The sequence below is a fragment of the Orycteropus afer genome, unplaced genomic scaffold (assembly GCF_000298275.1).
Source record: "Orycteropus afer afer isolate SDZICR_OR568_19922 unplaced genomic scaffold, OryAfe1.0 scaffold00064, whole genome shotgun sequence".
Lineage (NCBI taxonomy): Eukaryota > Metazoa > Chordata > Mammalia > Tubulidentata > Orycteropodidae > Orycteropus > Orycteropus afer.
Window position 1 is genome coordinate 4,291,413 of NW_006921651.1, and position 13,077 is coordinate 4,304,489.

At 48.4% G+C, this 13,077-nt stretch overlaps 1 protein-coding gene across 1 annotated transcript in view; it reads right to left on the reverse strand.

The window, feature by feature from the left end:
- Nucleotides 1-5,104: 5,104 nt before the first annotated feature.
- GBF1 (golgi brefeldin A resistant guanine nucleotide exchange factor 1) overlaps nucleotides 5,105-13,077 on the reverse strand; it is a 112,035-nt gene continuing 104,062 nt past the window's right edge. The window contains exons 29-40 of the mRNA XM_042780831.1: nucleotides 12,881-13,034; nucleotides 9,614-9,839; nucleotides 8,980-9,140; nucleotides 8,595-8,841; nucleotides 8,273-8,466; nucleotides 7,338-7,488; nucleotides 7,101-7,231; nucleotides 6,793-6,894; nucleotides 6,409-6,522; nucleotides 6,086-6,266; nucleotides 5,793-5,921; nucleotides 5,105-5,385 (exon numbers count right to left, since the gene is read on the reverse strand). Of these exons, the coding sequence (XP_042636765.1) occupies nucleotides 5,105-5,385; nucleotides 5,793-5,921; nucleotides 6,086-6,266; nucleotides 6,409-6,522; nucleotides 6,793-6,894; nucleotides 7,101-7,231; nucleotides 7,338-7,488; nucleotides 8,273-8,466; nucleotides 8,595-8,841; nucleotides 8,980-9,140; nucleotides 9,614-9,839; nucleotides 12,881-13,034 (2,071 nt within the window). The remainder of the gene's footprint in view (nucleotides 5,386-5,792; nucleotides 5,922-6,085; nucleotides 6,267-6,408; nucleotides 6,523-6,792; nucleotides 6,895-7,100; nucleotides 7,232-7,337; nucleotides 7,489-8,272; nucleotides 8,467-8,594; nucleotides 8,842-8,979; nucleotides 9,141-9,613; nucleotides 9,840-12,880; nucleotides 13,035-13,077) is intronic.

The window sequence follows — 13,077 nt, forward strand, 5'->3', positions numbered from 1 at the left end:
TGTTCACAGCCGTCTTTTTCAGTGTGCTCATAAACTCCCTGCTCAAACTGGCATGGGTCCTTCCAAATCCACATCTTTAAAAGCACCCCTAGGGTTTGGGCCATTTTAGTCACATGATTTTGAGCTATAATTTATCTGGAGACTTAAAAAAATAACTTTATTATAGAAATTTTCAAATATATAAAAAGTGCAGAGACTAGGATAATGAACCCCCATGTATCCATTAGCAGCTCCAACAATTCTCAACTTATGTGGCCCTAGAGAAGAGATTTTAACTAACTCCTAGCAGTTTATTGCCTGTTGCTATAGCCTCACCTATTTGGACTTAAGAAACCTCTTCATGTTGTTTTTTCCACTAATTTTTAACATAATAATCATCTCTATCTTTGTACCCAGCTCTAGCACCAGAGCAGATGCACCTAAGTTTATGGCATTCGTTCACCAACAAATAAGGGCCCATCCTGCAAAACAATGTTCCTGCTTTCAGAGAACCTGCATTCTAGCAGGGAAGATAGGTAATAGTCAAATACAGGTATGCATCGCTTAACGTCCATGATACGTTCTGTGACATAGGACGTTATATAATTTGGCTGTTGTGTGAACAGCTGCTTCCATGGGGCGCGGGGCTCCTGGGTGCTCACTTGGCCTGGGGGCTGCTGTGTAACACGTGGCCTAGGTGAGCATCCGCTGAGTCCCATCCTGGCTGTTGCCTCCTTCTCTGCTAAGCCAACTGAAGGGAACGTCAGCGTGCCAGGGAGGGGACAGTGCCTGAAAGCACTCAAGCCTAGGCTGGGGCACCCAGGACACCTGCTTTTCCATTGGTGCCCTACAAGACCACACTGGGCAAAACGTGGAGACTAGACTCGCTGAGTTACAGGAGCCAAGGGGTCTGGGGTTGGGAGTTTGGGCCTGAGCCTCCATCGCCACAGACTAGGTGGCCTCCAGGCTGCACACGGCAGCCTGGCAGAAGTGGGGCTTGGACCTCAAGAGGAGGACCTGTGTCCTGGCACTCAGAGACCTGGGTGCCCTGACTCAAGGACCATGTATGTAGTCAGACACTGCTCAAATGGATATTAAGTGCTCACCTAGGCCACAGCTACAGGTATGTAGATGTATGTCAGTTGGTGCTAAGTACCATGGAGAAAAATAAAGCAGGTAAGGGGATACTCACTGCCGTTGAGTCGGATCTGACTCATAGCAACCCCTTCTTGGGTTTCCGAGGCGGTATCACTATGGAAGTAGATTGCCCAACCTTCCTTCCGAGGAGTGGCTGGTGGGATTTTCTCCACAGCATCCAGGGAAAGACTCTCTGACGCAAAGTAACATTTTTACAGTGACTTGAAACAAGTGAAGGAGGGAGCCACGTGGCTCTCGGGGAAGAATGAGTGTTCTAGGTGATGAGCCAGCAAGTGCAAAGGTCTAACAGAAATGTTTGGCTTATTTGAAGATCAGTAAGGAGGTCAGGTAGGTGGAATGAAGAGAGAATGTTCGTTTTTGTTCTGAATGAGATGGAAAGCCATTGGAGGGTTTTGTGCAGTGGCCTGCAAATGATACATCATGTATGTTTTAAAAGGCTCCATTTGGCTGCTGTGTGGAGAGTATAGAGTGTAGAGGACTGGGATGAACAAGGGAGACTAATAGTCCAATAAATGGTGGCTGGGATGATAAGTGAGGATGGTGAGAAGTGGGCAGACTGAGAATAGATTTGAAATATAGAAGCAAGAATTGCTGAGAGTTTGAATGTTGGATGATTGAAGAAGAGAAGTTTTGGCATAGGAATTTGGAAGAAGAGAATTCTTTGCTGGTACAGAACAGATCGAAGGAGGAACAGATTTGTAGGATTATCAAGAATGTTTCTCTTTATGTTTGTTGTATTGAAGATGCCTGTGAGGCATGCAAATAGGGATGTTGAGGGACAAGTGGCTGAGTCTGGGGGGTGGAGAGGAGGGGGCAGCCTGCAGATGCTGAGTTGGGAGCTGGATGTAAAGTCAATATAATGGATGGTCCTCAAAGCCTTGGCAGCACATGAGGTCACCAGGGAGTGAGTATAGAGGAGGATGTGAGCACTGAGTCCTGGGGCATTTTTATATTCAGAGGCCGAGGAGATGAGCAGGCACCAACAAGGGAACTTGAAAACGCATGGTCAGTGAGGTGGAAAAAAACTAGTGTCTCAGAGGCCAAGTGAGGAATATGTTAAGGAGGGGTGATCAACTCTTTACTAGAAGTAAAGTAGCTTCTCTACAGCGGGAGCCCAGGGGCTGAGGGTTCTGCTTTCTCGTGGACAAGTTCTCTCCCAAGCAGCGAGCCCTGAACAAAGGTAAAGATCCATGGGCTCTGATAACTAGTTTTTGTTGTTGTTCTTAGCCTTTTTTATTTTTTTGATGGGCATGTGCCCATTGTAGCTCACTCTGTAATTCTTCCGATAGTGTTCCTATGGGCTTCAAAAATCCACGTATATTCTTGGTTATGTGCATGTCTTTCCAGTTTTCCTACACTCCTACTAAACTCTGTACGGCCAATGGTTTCTTCAGAGCCCCAACCTTTTTATTTCTCCTTAGAAGCTACAGAAAATGTGGGTTGGAGGGTTTCTGCACCATCACCACCGTAAGTTTTGAACTGAGGAAGTGTCTGTGATAAGACAGACTGTGACGTGTGGTTTGAGACCCAACTCCCTCAATTCCCAGTGAGTTGACCTCTCTGAACCTGTTTCTTCATCTGTAAGAAGAGTAAATACCTTTAAAGGTTGCTTGAGCAGTGCACTTAGTACTCATGCACAATGGTGCTCTACAAATGTCAGCTCTCCACGTTAGGGTCTTAGGTCATGGCGCCATCTCTAGCCTTCCGCCTGACCTTTTGAAATCTCTCTCCTAGAGTTCTGGTGGGAGACGTGATTACAGCCAGCATTTTCCTCCAGTTACACCATCACTTTCCCCCACGTTTTGTCTGTCACTTCCACATCACCAAGCTGTTCTTCCTTTTTGGTCAGAATTAAGACCTGAGTACTAGTTCCTCTTATAGCTTCCTCTGCCTTCTTAGAACAACATTGACAACACAAGGCACGCATGCGTCAACTGCTCTTTTTATAACAGAACGAGACTTCCGGCCAATGTTTTTCTTTGCTACCCAGTGAGGAGAGGGTCAGTTTGTAATCTCTCTAGTTTCAATTTTTGCAGACCAACTGAGGCTTGTCATATTCCTTTGTTCATAGCTTGGCAGATTTAGTGTTTGCAGTAGCCAATAGGGAAATACACATGGAAGCATCCAAAGGCAGGGCCTGTGGGGCTCTGGATGGACACTATAACTGCAGCCAGGGACCCAGCTACCTGGCTACAGAGATCAGAGCCCCTAGCTCTACCCTTCAAAAAACTCGACTCACTGCTGTTGAGTCGATTTCGACTCACAGCGACCCCTCCTTGGGTTTTCAAGGCAGTATCACTATGGAAGTAGATTGCCCAACCCTCCTTCGGAGGAGTGGCTGAGCAGTCAAATGCCTTAGGCACTACTGCCACTAGAGCTCCCAGCTCTACCCTTGGCTCCTCCTAATTTTTCTCAGGGTTGGTGTCAGGCAAGGGAAACTGAGCATGGCCTGGACTCCTTGGGGAAGAAGGGAGAGAAGAGGGAGAGCACACTCTGGGAGATGCAGGTCTCATGTCTTTGTATTTCTCCACCTCAGGCTGTTCCCATTCCCAAGGGGCTCTTTTCTACAGCTGTGCTCCAGTGAGGAGGGTGAATGCCCCCAACTCTCCATGAGGGAGGCCAGCTGGTAGTACAACAGGGTACCATCCCCCACTCTGACAGGGGGAAGCCAAGATGATATAGATGCTCTATATGGGAAGGTTTACTAATACACAACATGCTTGCCAGCCACAGCACCTCAGCCCTGCCCACTCCAGGAAGGGGCCGTCTTTCTTACCCCATGCACACTCCTGTCTTACCCTCACCTAAAAAGAAAGGGGAGGGTCCTTTAATCACGCAGCATCCCAGTGATTGGAATGGATGAGGGTTGTGGGGGTGAGAGCAGTTGTCCCTTCCCAGTTTGGGGCCAAAATGAATGCCTTATGCCCAGAAACAGGCGCTTACAGCTGTGAGCAAGATGGTCTCCTCTCCTAAGCCCCGTGGGCTTCTTTGTGTTCCTGGGCCAAGAGGGCCATTGCAGGGAAGGTTTCTGAGTAACTACAGCTTGCCTCTGACTCATTTCCCCTCTGACCCCAGTCCAGGTTATCTCAGGTCTCTTCCTTGAAGCAGTTATGGAGAAGATAGTTGCCCAAGGCCCTGACACTTGGTAACAAGGGTGCACTGCCATGGTGGGGTAAGGGTGGCCACAGTGGTGAAGGACTCCTGATGCCAGTCCTGACATCTGGCTGGCTGATGGCTGATGGCTAGGGGCCATGTGGCCAGACCACTGGTAGGCTCAGTCTCACTTTGCTTCTGTTCATATAAGGGCCAAGCCCTGAGCATCCCAATGACATGGTGCCCTGACCTACAAGCTCAGGAAGCAAACTTGAGGGAAAGGCAGTGATGTTGGTACTAAGACATTTATTACATCATATAAAGTCCATTGTTGTCCTGTTTTTCCATATGTACACGCTCCTGTGGACAGTCCCCCTGCCCAACCCCACTTGCTCACCCACCATGGTGCCAATCAACTCTCCAAACTGACCAACTAATTAGTAAGAGAGGAAGAACTGGAGGTGGTGGCCCAGGGTTGATGGGAGTGGGTATGGGAGAGGGAAACAAAGTGCAGAGTGGTTGGGCTTGGCTCTCATTGCCTGACCATGGCAGGAAGGACCCATGGGCTCCGCAAGGTTGGCACAGTGATGCCTGCCCTGAGCTGCCAGGCTGGAGGCAGAGGCTGTAGATGAGACCTGAGTGGGTTCTCAGGCTGAGCCCCCAGGATGGAGAGCAGAGGAGGAAGGCGATCCTGCAGTCTGACTGTAGGTCCCAGAAAGGGTTGTAAAAGTTTTCCTCTTTTTTAGGTCCCCAACCAAGTGACAGCAATAGCAGCTTGGGCTGGACCTATAGCATTTGTGGCTCCTGGGACAGCTAGCTGGCAATGGGGAGCACAAGGATAGCCTGGCAGGAAGTTCTGGTCCTGATCTCTGCCTTAGTTGACCTCGGAGGTGGGCATGGGGTCTGTGGGACGGGGTGTGGCCAAGAGGGGCACTGGTGAGGTGGCCTCGATGAGTGCAGGGTTGAGGATGATGGGCAGAGTCATGGGTGGCACGCCCACTTGCAGTGGGGAGGCCAAGGGTTGCAGGATCAGAGGGGGCTGAGCCAGTGGAGGAGGCCCATCTGGGGCAGGGCTCAGCCTGCTGGGGCTAGAGGCCACTGGTGATCCGGGGGAGCCGTTATTGGTGGGTCGGGAGCCCTCGGGCTTCTCAAAGTCTACAGGGAGAACAAAGTGGCTGCAGTCAGACTCCCTTGTTGGCACAGGATAACACTCGTATTCCCCAGCAAGTCATCCTTTCTTCCTCTTCATCCCTGTGAGCTAATGACTCAACCCAGACTAAATAGTTGGGAGTCTCAAAACTCATTGCAATGTCCAACCACCTTGTCTACCCTCTACCTCTTACTGTACTACCACTCACCAGGTTAATTTTGGTTTGGTCTTTACTAGAATCCTTTAAGGGCAATTTCTGCTTATTCACTCCAAGTCCCTGTCCTAGCCTTTTCCTCCCAAGCCTGAAAATTTCAAGCGGCTAACTGATCATAGCTTCCTTGAGCCTCCTCTTAGCTTCCTTGAGCCTCTTGGTTCCTGCCCAACACCAGCAAGCTAGCCCATAGGGACTCACCACAAGCTCCCAGCTCAGAGGGCATCTCTGGGGGAGGTGGATGGCCAGGGGTCCTGGTGTCACCAGCAGCAGGAGTTAGGTGGGATGAGGCCAGAGGTTTTGGGGCATGAGGCTCCATAGGCATAGGGTCTGGGGAAGGTAGAGAATCCAGACAGCAGCTTAGTGCTTTTTTTCCACCAAAGCTCTGGCTGCCCACCAGTCTTCCCACCCACCTAGGGCACAGAGAACTAATTCAGCTCCAGGCTTAAGAGCTTTGTGGCTCCATCTTGATGAAGTTGGGCTGAGCCCCCTACCCTGGATGACCGTCTGCTTGAAGAGTTCATCTCGTAAGTGGGGCAGGAAACAGTCAATGCGCTCCCATGTGATTTCCCAGAGGGCTGAGTGGCCACCTCCTCGTGCATCTGCACTGTGGAAAATCTCTGCTGTGTCCATCACCAGAAGCATGTTCTTCAGAGACTCAGGGATGGCCTCTAACTGCAGGGGCAGTAGGACCATAAGAATAGGAAAGAGGTCATGAAGGAGTATGGCAAGGGGGAGGCAGCTACTAAGGGGGGAACCAGCAAGTTTTCCCAGCAGGTGGAAGCAGCAGGAGGCAGTGGGCTGAGGTGGAACATACCAGTAAGTCACTGGAGCCTGCATGCATGTACTTGTCCATGAAGTCCAGGATGGTCAGCCAGAGGGCCGCAAAGGTAGAGAGTGACAGCAGTGGAGACAGGTGCTGCAGGAAGACCTACGGCCCACCAGCCCTTTCAGTGGAGGGTAGTACAGGAGCTTTCTGTACCCCTCTCCAAGGCTGGGCAGCAAGTCTGCCTTATACTGCATGAGACTTTTAGAGATTCTTCTCAGATCCAGAATGCCCCTGGATCCTGCTGGGTTTCTATAGCTGGGGGTCTTGAGCACTTACGGTGCATCCTTACGAAGGCCTGGCTTCCTTTCTTGAGAAGAGGCAGGGGTGGGGAGAATGGGCCAGAGGCGGTAGGCATAGGGTGGTGAGTAGTACCTTAGAGAGCAGTGTGGAAGCCCTCATCCGGGTTTCCTCCATCCCTCCCACATCTGCAGGGCTAATGTTCTCCAAGAGCTTGGTCAGTAGAGGAAACAGCACCTGGTGGGTAAATAGCCAACATCTCTAGTAGGATCAGCTGGGCAGCTTTGCCCCAAGGAAGCCAGGAGCTGCGTGGATGGGCACAGAGCAGGAAGAAAAGATGTGATACAGGCTGAGGACCGACATTAGGGACTCTTCAGGCTGCCTGGCTCTCCTAGAGAGACCTAAAGGTCTAAACGTTATCTTGAGACTAGCAGGGATCTTACCTTATTAAAACAGGACTCCCATTCTAGGGCGTCCAGCTTTTGCAGATCATGTACCAGGAGCGCTCGCTGCAGATAGGTCAGTGCCTGCATCCGCACCTGGCGCCGGGCATCACAGCACAGGCAAGCAATGCCTGGGAGCAAGAGCAGGGTCAGGATCCCTTCAGGCTTCCTAGTCCTAGTGTTTCCCAACCTCCAGCTCTACCCCTGTCCCTTCCCTGCCAGCTCCCCTCACGTTACCCTGCAGTAAAGGGCACCAGCAATGGGCCCAGAGGGTGCGGGAATCTGCTTCGATCTTCCGGCCACCTGTTTCCAGGTGGCGCTGCTCCTCTGCCCATGAGCTGTAGATAGAGGCTGCCCGCGTGTGCAGGGTGTGCATCAGGTCTAGCAACTAGGATCACAGGAGGGGGCAGGAGATGAGCGGGGTTAGGCCTGGTAGACCCCTCCAACTGTCCCTGACTGCGTCCTCAAGGGGAGGTCCAGCACTAATCATTCCATATTCCACTCCTCACCAATAAAGTCCTTTCCTGAACTTTATGAGCTGAGTGGGTCACGACAGAGGAGATTTGAGGAGGTGCATGGACTAAGTATTTAACAAAACTGAGTTACACAGTGAGAAAGCTACTTTCTCTTCAATTTTATTTTGCACTTACTGATGACAGAAACAGTTTCTTTTTGTTCATTTCATTTTAAAAACAGGAAGCAAACTGGAGGCTCTGATGGATGGAATGGCCAGATTTCACATAATTTTTCTCAGGTTATTCTAAAGTCTGCTCCTAAGGTATTTTTTATGCACGCATAGACAGTGAGAGGAGACATCAGAAACTGGTGGCAGTGGCTGCCTCTGGGGAGGGGAGCTTGGTGGCTGGGGACAGGAATGGAATGGAGACTTACTTTTATCTGGTTACCCTTTTGTACCTTTTGAACTTTGAACCATGTGCACATATTACCTATTCAAAAAACAGACAAACTTTAAAAATAAATTTAAGTGACTAAACAGTTACAAGTGGTCTTGGATAAGGGGAATAATGTGAAGATGGTGGTTGAAGACCTAGGATAAGAAACACGGGCCCTTCCTTTCCGTCCTGGCTTTCCCTGGCTCCACCCAGACTCCCAATATCAGGTGCAGGGTGAGGAGAGGAAGTAAAGGGTGCCATACTTACGTCCTGACTGACCTGTAAAGACACCGTATGGTAGCTGGCAGGCACTCCTTCATCCTCATCATCATCACTATGCCCACCCCGAGTGGCATGTTGGCTTGAAGTTCGAGGCCGTCGAAGCACTGAGCCCTCTTTGGATTTCTTCTTGAAGCGGTTTCCTTTGCTGTCATATTTGTGACTCTTGCTCCGTTTCTCCTGGGACTTGTACCCTGGGCAGAGCCGGACCCAAGTCATACCTCCACATCCATGTGCACAGATACCCTGCCTATTCCTCCCCTCTGCACATCTCTATGTCCACATGGCTACCCCACAATTGCCCTTTCATTAGGTGACCTACCACCATTCAGACTGGCCTCCACAAAGATGCGTAGAGTCTTGACACAGAGCTCAAAGTTATCGGGTGTGATATGGGCAGCGTCACGTACAATGAAGGACAGTGACTCCACGCACTTGAGCAGGGACTTAGTGTCATGTGGCCCCAGGTCCAGCCCCACCGTCAGGCTGTACTGATTGACCAGGGATGAAGAACCTGGCCTGCTGAGCCCAAGCCCTGGCTTGGAGTTATCGATGTCATCCTTCCCCACCTGAAAAGTACACAGAAAAGGTGGGTAGCCAGGCTTGACCTCAATCCATCACACTGATGCCCTTTTAGAGAACCAGGAAATCTTCACAGGTCAAGGAGGGAAAACTCACCCTGTGCCCATGCTCATATCCTCACTTACCACTAACCAACCACTGTTGACCACATCAGCATCTGTCGCTGATCGATGTATCTTGCCAGGCCTGCTGTGGTCAGTGTAGACCTCTGAGTCGGAAGTGTAACCTCGGTCCAGGCTCACGTCATTGGGATGGTAGGATGGGAGTTCACTGTCTGACTGAGCCCCTGGGCCACGTAGGGAGAAGGGAAGAGTCAGAGTGGGAATGGAGACACTGGGACAAGGGATAAATTAGGCCCTCAGAAGAAAGGTGCTGAGCCCGGCCTCCCCTCTCTTTGACCTGGTTTAGTTTCAGCCCTGTCACCAGTGGGCTGAAGGATGGGCTTGACATTTTCTCTCTTGACCAAACAGGGCAGCAGGCTAATTTGGGCTCTTGATGCCATTTAGTAGCAGCTGCAGTGGGTAGAGGTTGGTGGTGGCAAGGACACAGTATCTAGAAAAACAGTCCTCAGGAGAGTAGGAGCCTGGCTTCATCACCTTTCTCCATTGCCTACTTGCCTTCATGTTATTTGACCTGTACGTCTTACTGGGGAGAGGCCAGTGGGCACTGGAAGCAGATGGCAGAAGCCAGGAGTGTTTAATCTACTGAATGCAATAACCTGTTTTGTTTTCCTGTCCCAGCCTCTGGGAAAGGGCTTACCAGCATCAGGTGCATCAGCCCTGGCTGTGGCCTGCAGAGCAGCTGGAGGCTTCACGCCTGAGCCAATGCACTCCAGCAGTGTGAAGAGGGTGGCCCAGTCATCCCCTGAATGGATGTTGGCTGCGTTAGTCTTAAGGAGTTCATGGAGCCCATAGGCGACCTGGTGACTGACTCGGGACAGCACACTGGGCTTCATCAGTAGCAAAATGCGCAGAGAGAGCAGTACCTGGGGTGGGGAGCAGGACAGGAAGTGGGAAGTAGGCCCACAGCTTCCTATCTAGTCTCCTTCTCCACCATTCTCCCCTAGGCCAGTGAGGAAAGTTTGGCTAGGACCCAATTTAGGGCACCGCTGGTGGTCTTTTTTCAGTTTTTTAATTGAAAGTATTGACATAATTGTAGATTCATATGCACTTATAAGAAATAATACAGAGATTCCTTAAACAGTTTATATAATTTATCCCAATGGTAACATTATATAAAATTATAGTGTAACATCATGGATATTATTCACTAATCTTATTCATATTTCCCTGGTTTTACTTGTATTCATATGTGTATATGTGACAGTGTCTAATAAGTCCTATACAATTCTATCACCTGTGCAGTTCATGCATCCTACGTAACTGAATCATTTCAACACAAGGATCCTTCATGTTGCCCTTTTATAATCACATCGCCTTCTACCCATCACTTCTGGCAATCTGTCCTCAACTTCCAAAATGTTTATCACTTAAAAAAGGTATATAAATGGAATTATATAGTATGCATGTAACCTTTCTGGGATGGGCGTTTCTTGACCAGTGTAATTCCCTGGAGATTCATCTAAGTTGCTACATGTAGCAATAGTTTGTTCCTTTACACTGCTGCACAGTATTCCACCTGCTGAAGGTCATCTCGATGATCCTAGTTTTCGGCTATGACAAATAAAGCTGCTGTGAACACTCACGAGATGGGCTTTTATGTGAATATAAGTTTTCATTTTTCTGGGATAAATGCCCAATACTGCAACTGTTGGGTTGTATGGTAATTACATTTTAGTTTTATAAGAAACTGCCAACAGAGTGGCTGTACCATTTCATATTCCCACTGGCAAGGTATGAGTGATCCAGTTTCTCTACATCTCGCCAGCAGTTGGTAGTGTCACTAGTTTTTATTCTGGTATCTCATGGTTTTAATTTGCATTTCCCTGATGGCTAATAGTGGTGAAATCTTTCCATGGGCTTACTTGCCATCTCTCTATCTTCTCTGGTGAAATACCTGCTCGTGTCTTTTGCCCATTTTCTAATTGGATTGTTTGCTTTTTTACTGTTCAGTTTTGAGGGTTCTTTATATATTTTAGATACTAGCCCTTTGTCAGACATGTGGTTGGCAAGTATTTTCTCCCAGTCAGCAGCTTGTTTTTCTTCACAAGGGCTTTCACAGAGCCAAAGTTTTTAAAACTGATGAAGTCCAATTTATCAGTTATATTTATTTATTTGAGATTGTGCAAGGCTAAGAACTCTTTGTCTAGCCCCATATCCTGAAGATTTTTCTATGTTCTTTTCTAAAATTTTTATTGTTTTACATTTTATGGTCCATTTTTTGTAAGTTTTTATATAAGGTGTGAGGTTTAGATCAAGGTCCACTTTCTATTATTTCACTTGCTCTAGCCCTATCTGTGGAAAAGGCTATCCTTCCTCCATTGAATTGTTTTTGCACTTTCTCAAAAATCATCGAGAAATGATTTATGTAGTTGATATTACTAAATTAAGGAGCTCTGGTGGCACGGTGCCTAAAGCACTTGACTGTTAACCAGAAGGCTAGTGGTTCAAACCCACCAGCCACTTCGCTGGAAGGAATATTGGGCAATCTGATATTACTAAACTGTACACCTAAGAATGTTGAATTGGCAAATGTTGTACTACATATATTTTTATAACAGTGAAAAAAATCAGTTGAGCATATTTCTGGGTCCTCTACTATGTTCCATTAATCTGTGTCTTTCCTTCCATCAGGGCTACCCAGTATTGCTTGCTGTAGCTATCCTAAATCTTAATATCAGATAGTGATTTCTTCTCATTTATTCTTTGTCAAGATTGCTTGGGCTCTCCTAGAGCCTGTGCTTTTCCATATACATTTTAGATTAAACTTACCTACATCTACAAAAAACCTTGTGGGGATTTTGATGGGAGTCGCATTAGGAGTACAGGTCAACTTGCAGAGAAATGACATCTTTACTATGTTGAGTCTTCCAATCCGTGGACACAGCATGTCTCATCACTGGTTTCCTTCATTGTTGTTGTTTGTTGTTATGTGCCGTCGAGTCGGACCCAACTCATAGCGACCCCTCCTTGGGTTTCCGAGGCTGTATCACTACGGAAGTAGATTGCCCCATCTTCCTTCCGAGGAGTGGCTGGTGGGTTTGAACCGCTAGCCTTCTGGTTAGCAGTCAAGTGTTTCCTTTATTAGCATTTTGTTATTTTTAGCACGTACCTCCTATACAAACTTTGTTAAGTGTACTGGTGTACCTTTCACTCTCAGTACTGATTCAATGGCACCTAACAACAACACTGGTATACCTAAGTTTTTCATTTCATTTGGAGTGATTATAAATGGTATTATGTTCTTAATTTCAGTTTCCATATGTTCACTGTTAGTATATAGAAAACTGATTTATTTTTGTGTGTTGATCTTGTATCCTATGACCTAGCTACACTCAATTATTCTTCTATGCCTGTGGTCTTCTGTAGTTGGACCAAGAGATCTCGGGGAGCTCCTAAACGTGAGAGCCAGGAAACCAGGTGCGGGGGGACTGGTACAAGGCAGCGGCAGTCCAGTGCTCCACAGTGGATTCATAAGAACCTTCAAGGTGTTGAGAACCAGCTTTATGCTTAAGGTATTCCAGCCTCACCCCCAACGTGACCTGTTAGATCCCATCATTCCTGCAGTTGGTCACTGGGCTCACTCTATCATTAGCTGCCACTGGGTCACTTCTGACTCACTGACGGCCTGTGTGCCAGAGCAGAACTGTGCTCCACAGGGTTTTCAAGGCTGTGACCTTCCAGACGCAGCTGCAAGAACTGTCTTCTAAGGTGCCTCTGGGTGGGTTCAAACCACTAACCTTTCAGCTACTAGTTGAGCACTTAATCATTTGCACCACCTAGGTACTCCATGGGCTCGTGTTTTGGGGCACTCAATATGTTCTCTGTTTTAGGCCATTTGCACAATTGACACCATGGTCTTAGCCCATTACATATCCACCTGCCTTCCCAGCTGTAAGCTACTTACCTGGCCACTGATCTCTTCTCTCCGGAGCAGCCGAATGGCCAGGCGCAGCTGTCCCACCACTGCCCGCTCCACAAGGAAGCAGAAATCCTGTGCGTGGACACACAGGTGGTAGAGATGGTCTCGAACAGTCTGCCACACACAACCCACACGGTCCCTGTAGGGAACATAAGAGATGAGGACACTGGGCAGTAAGCTTT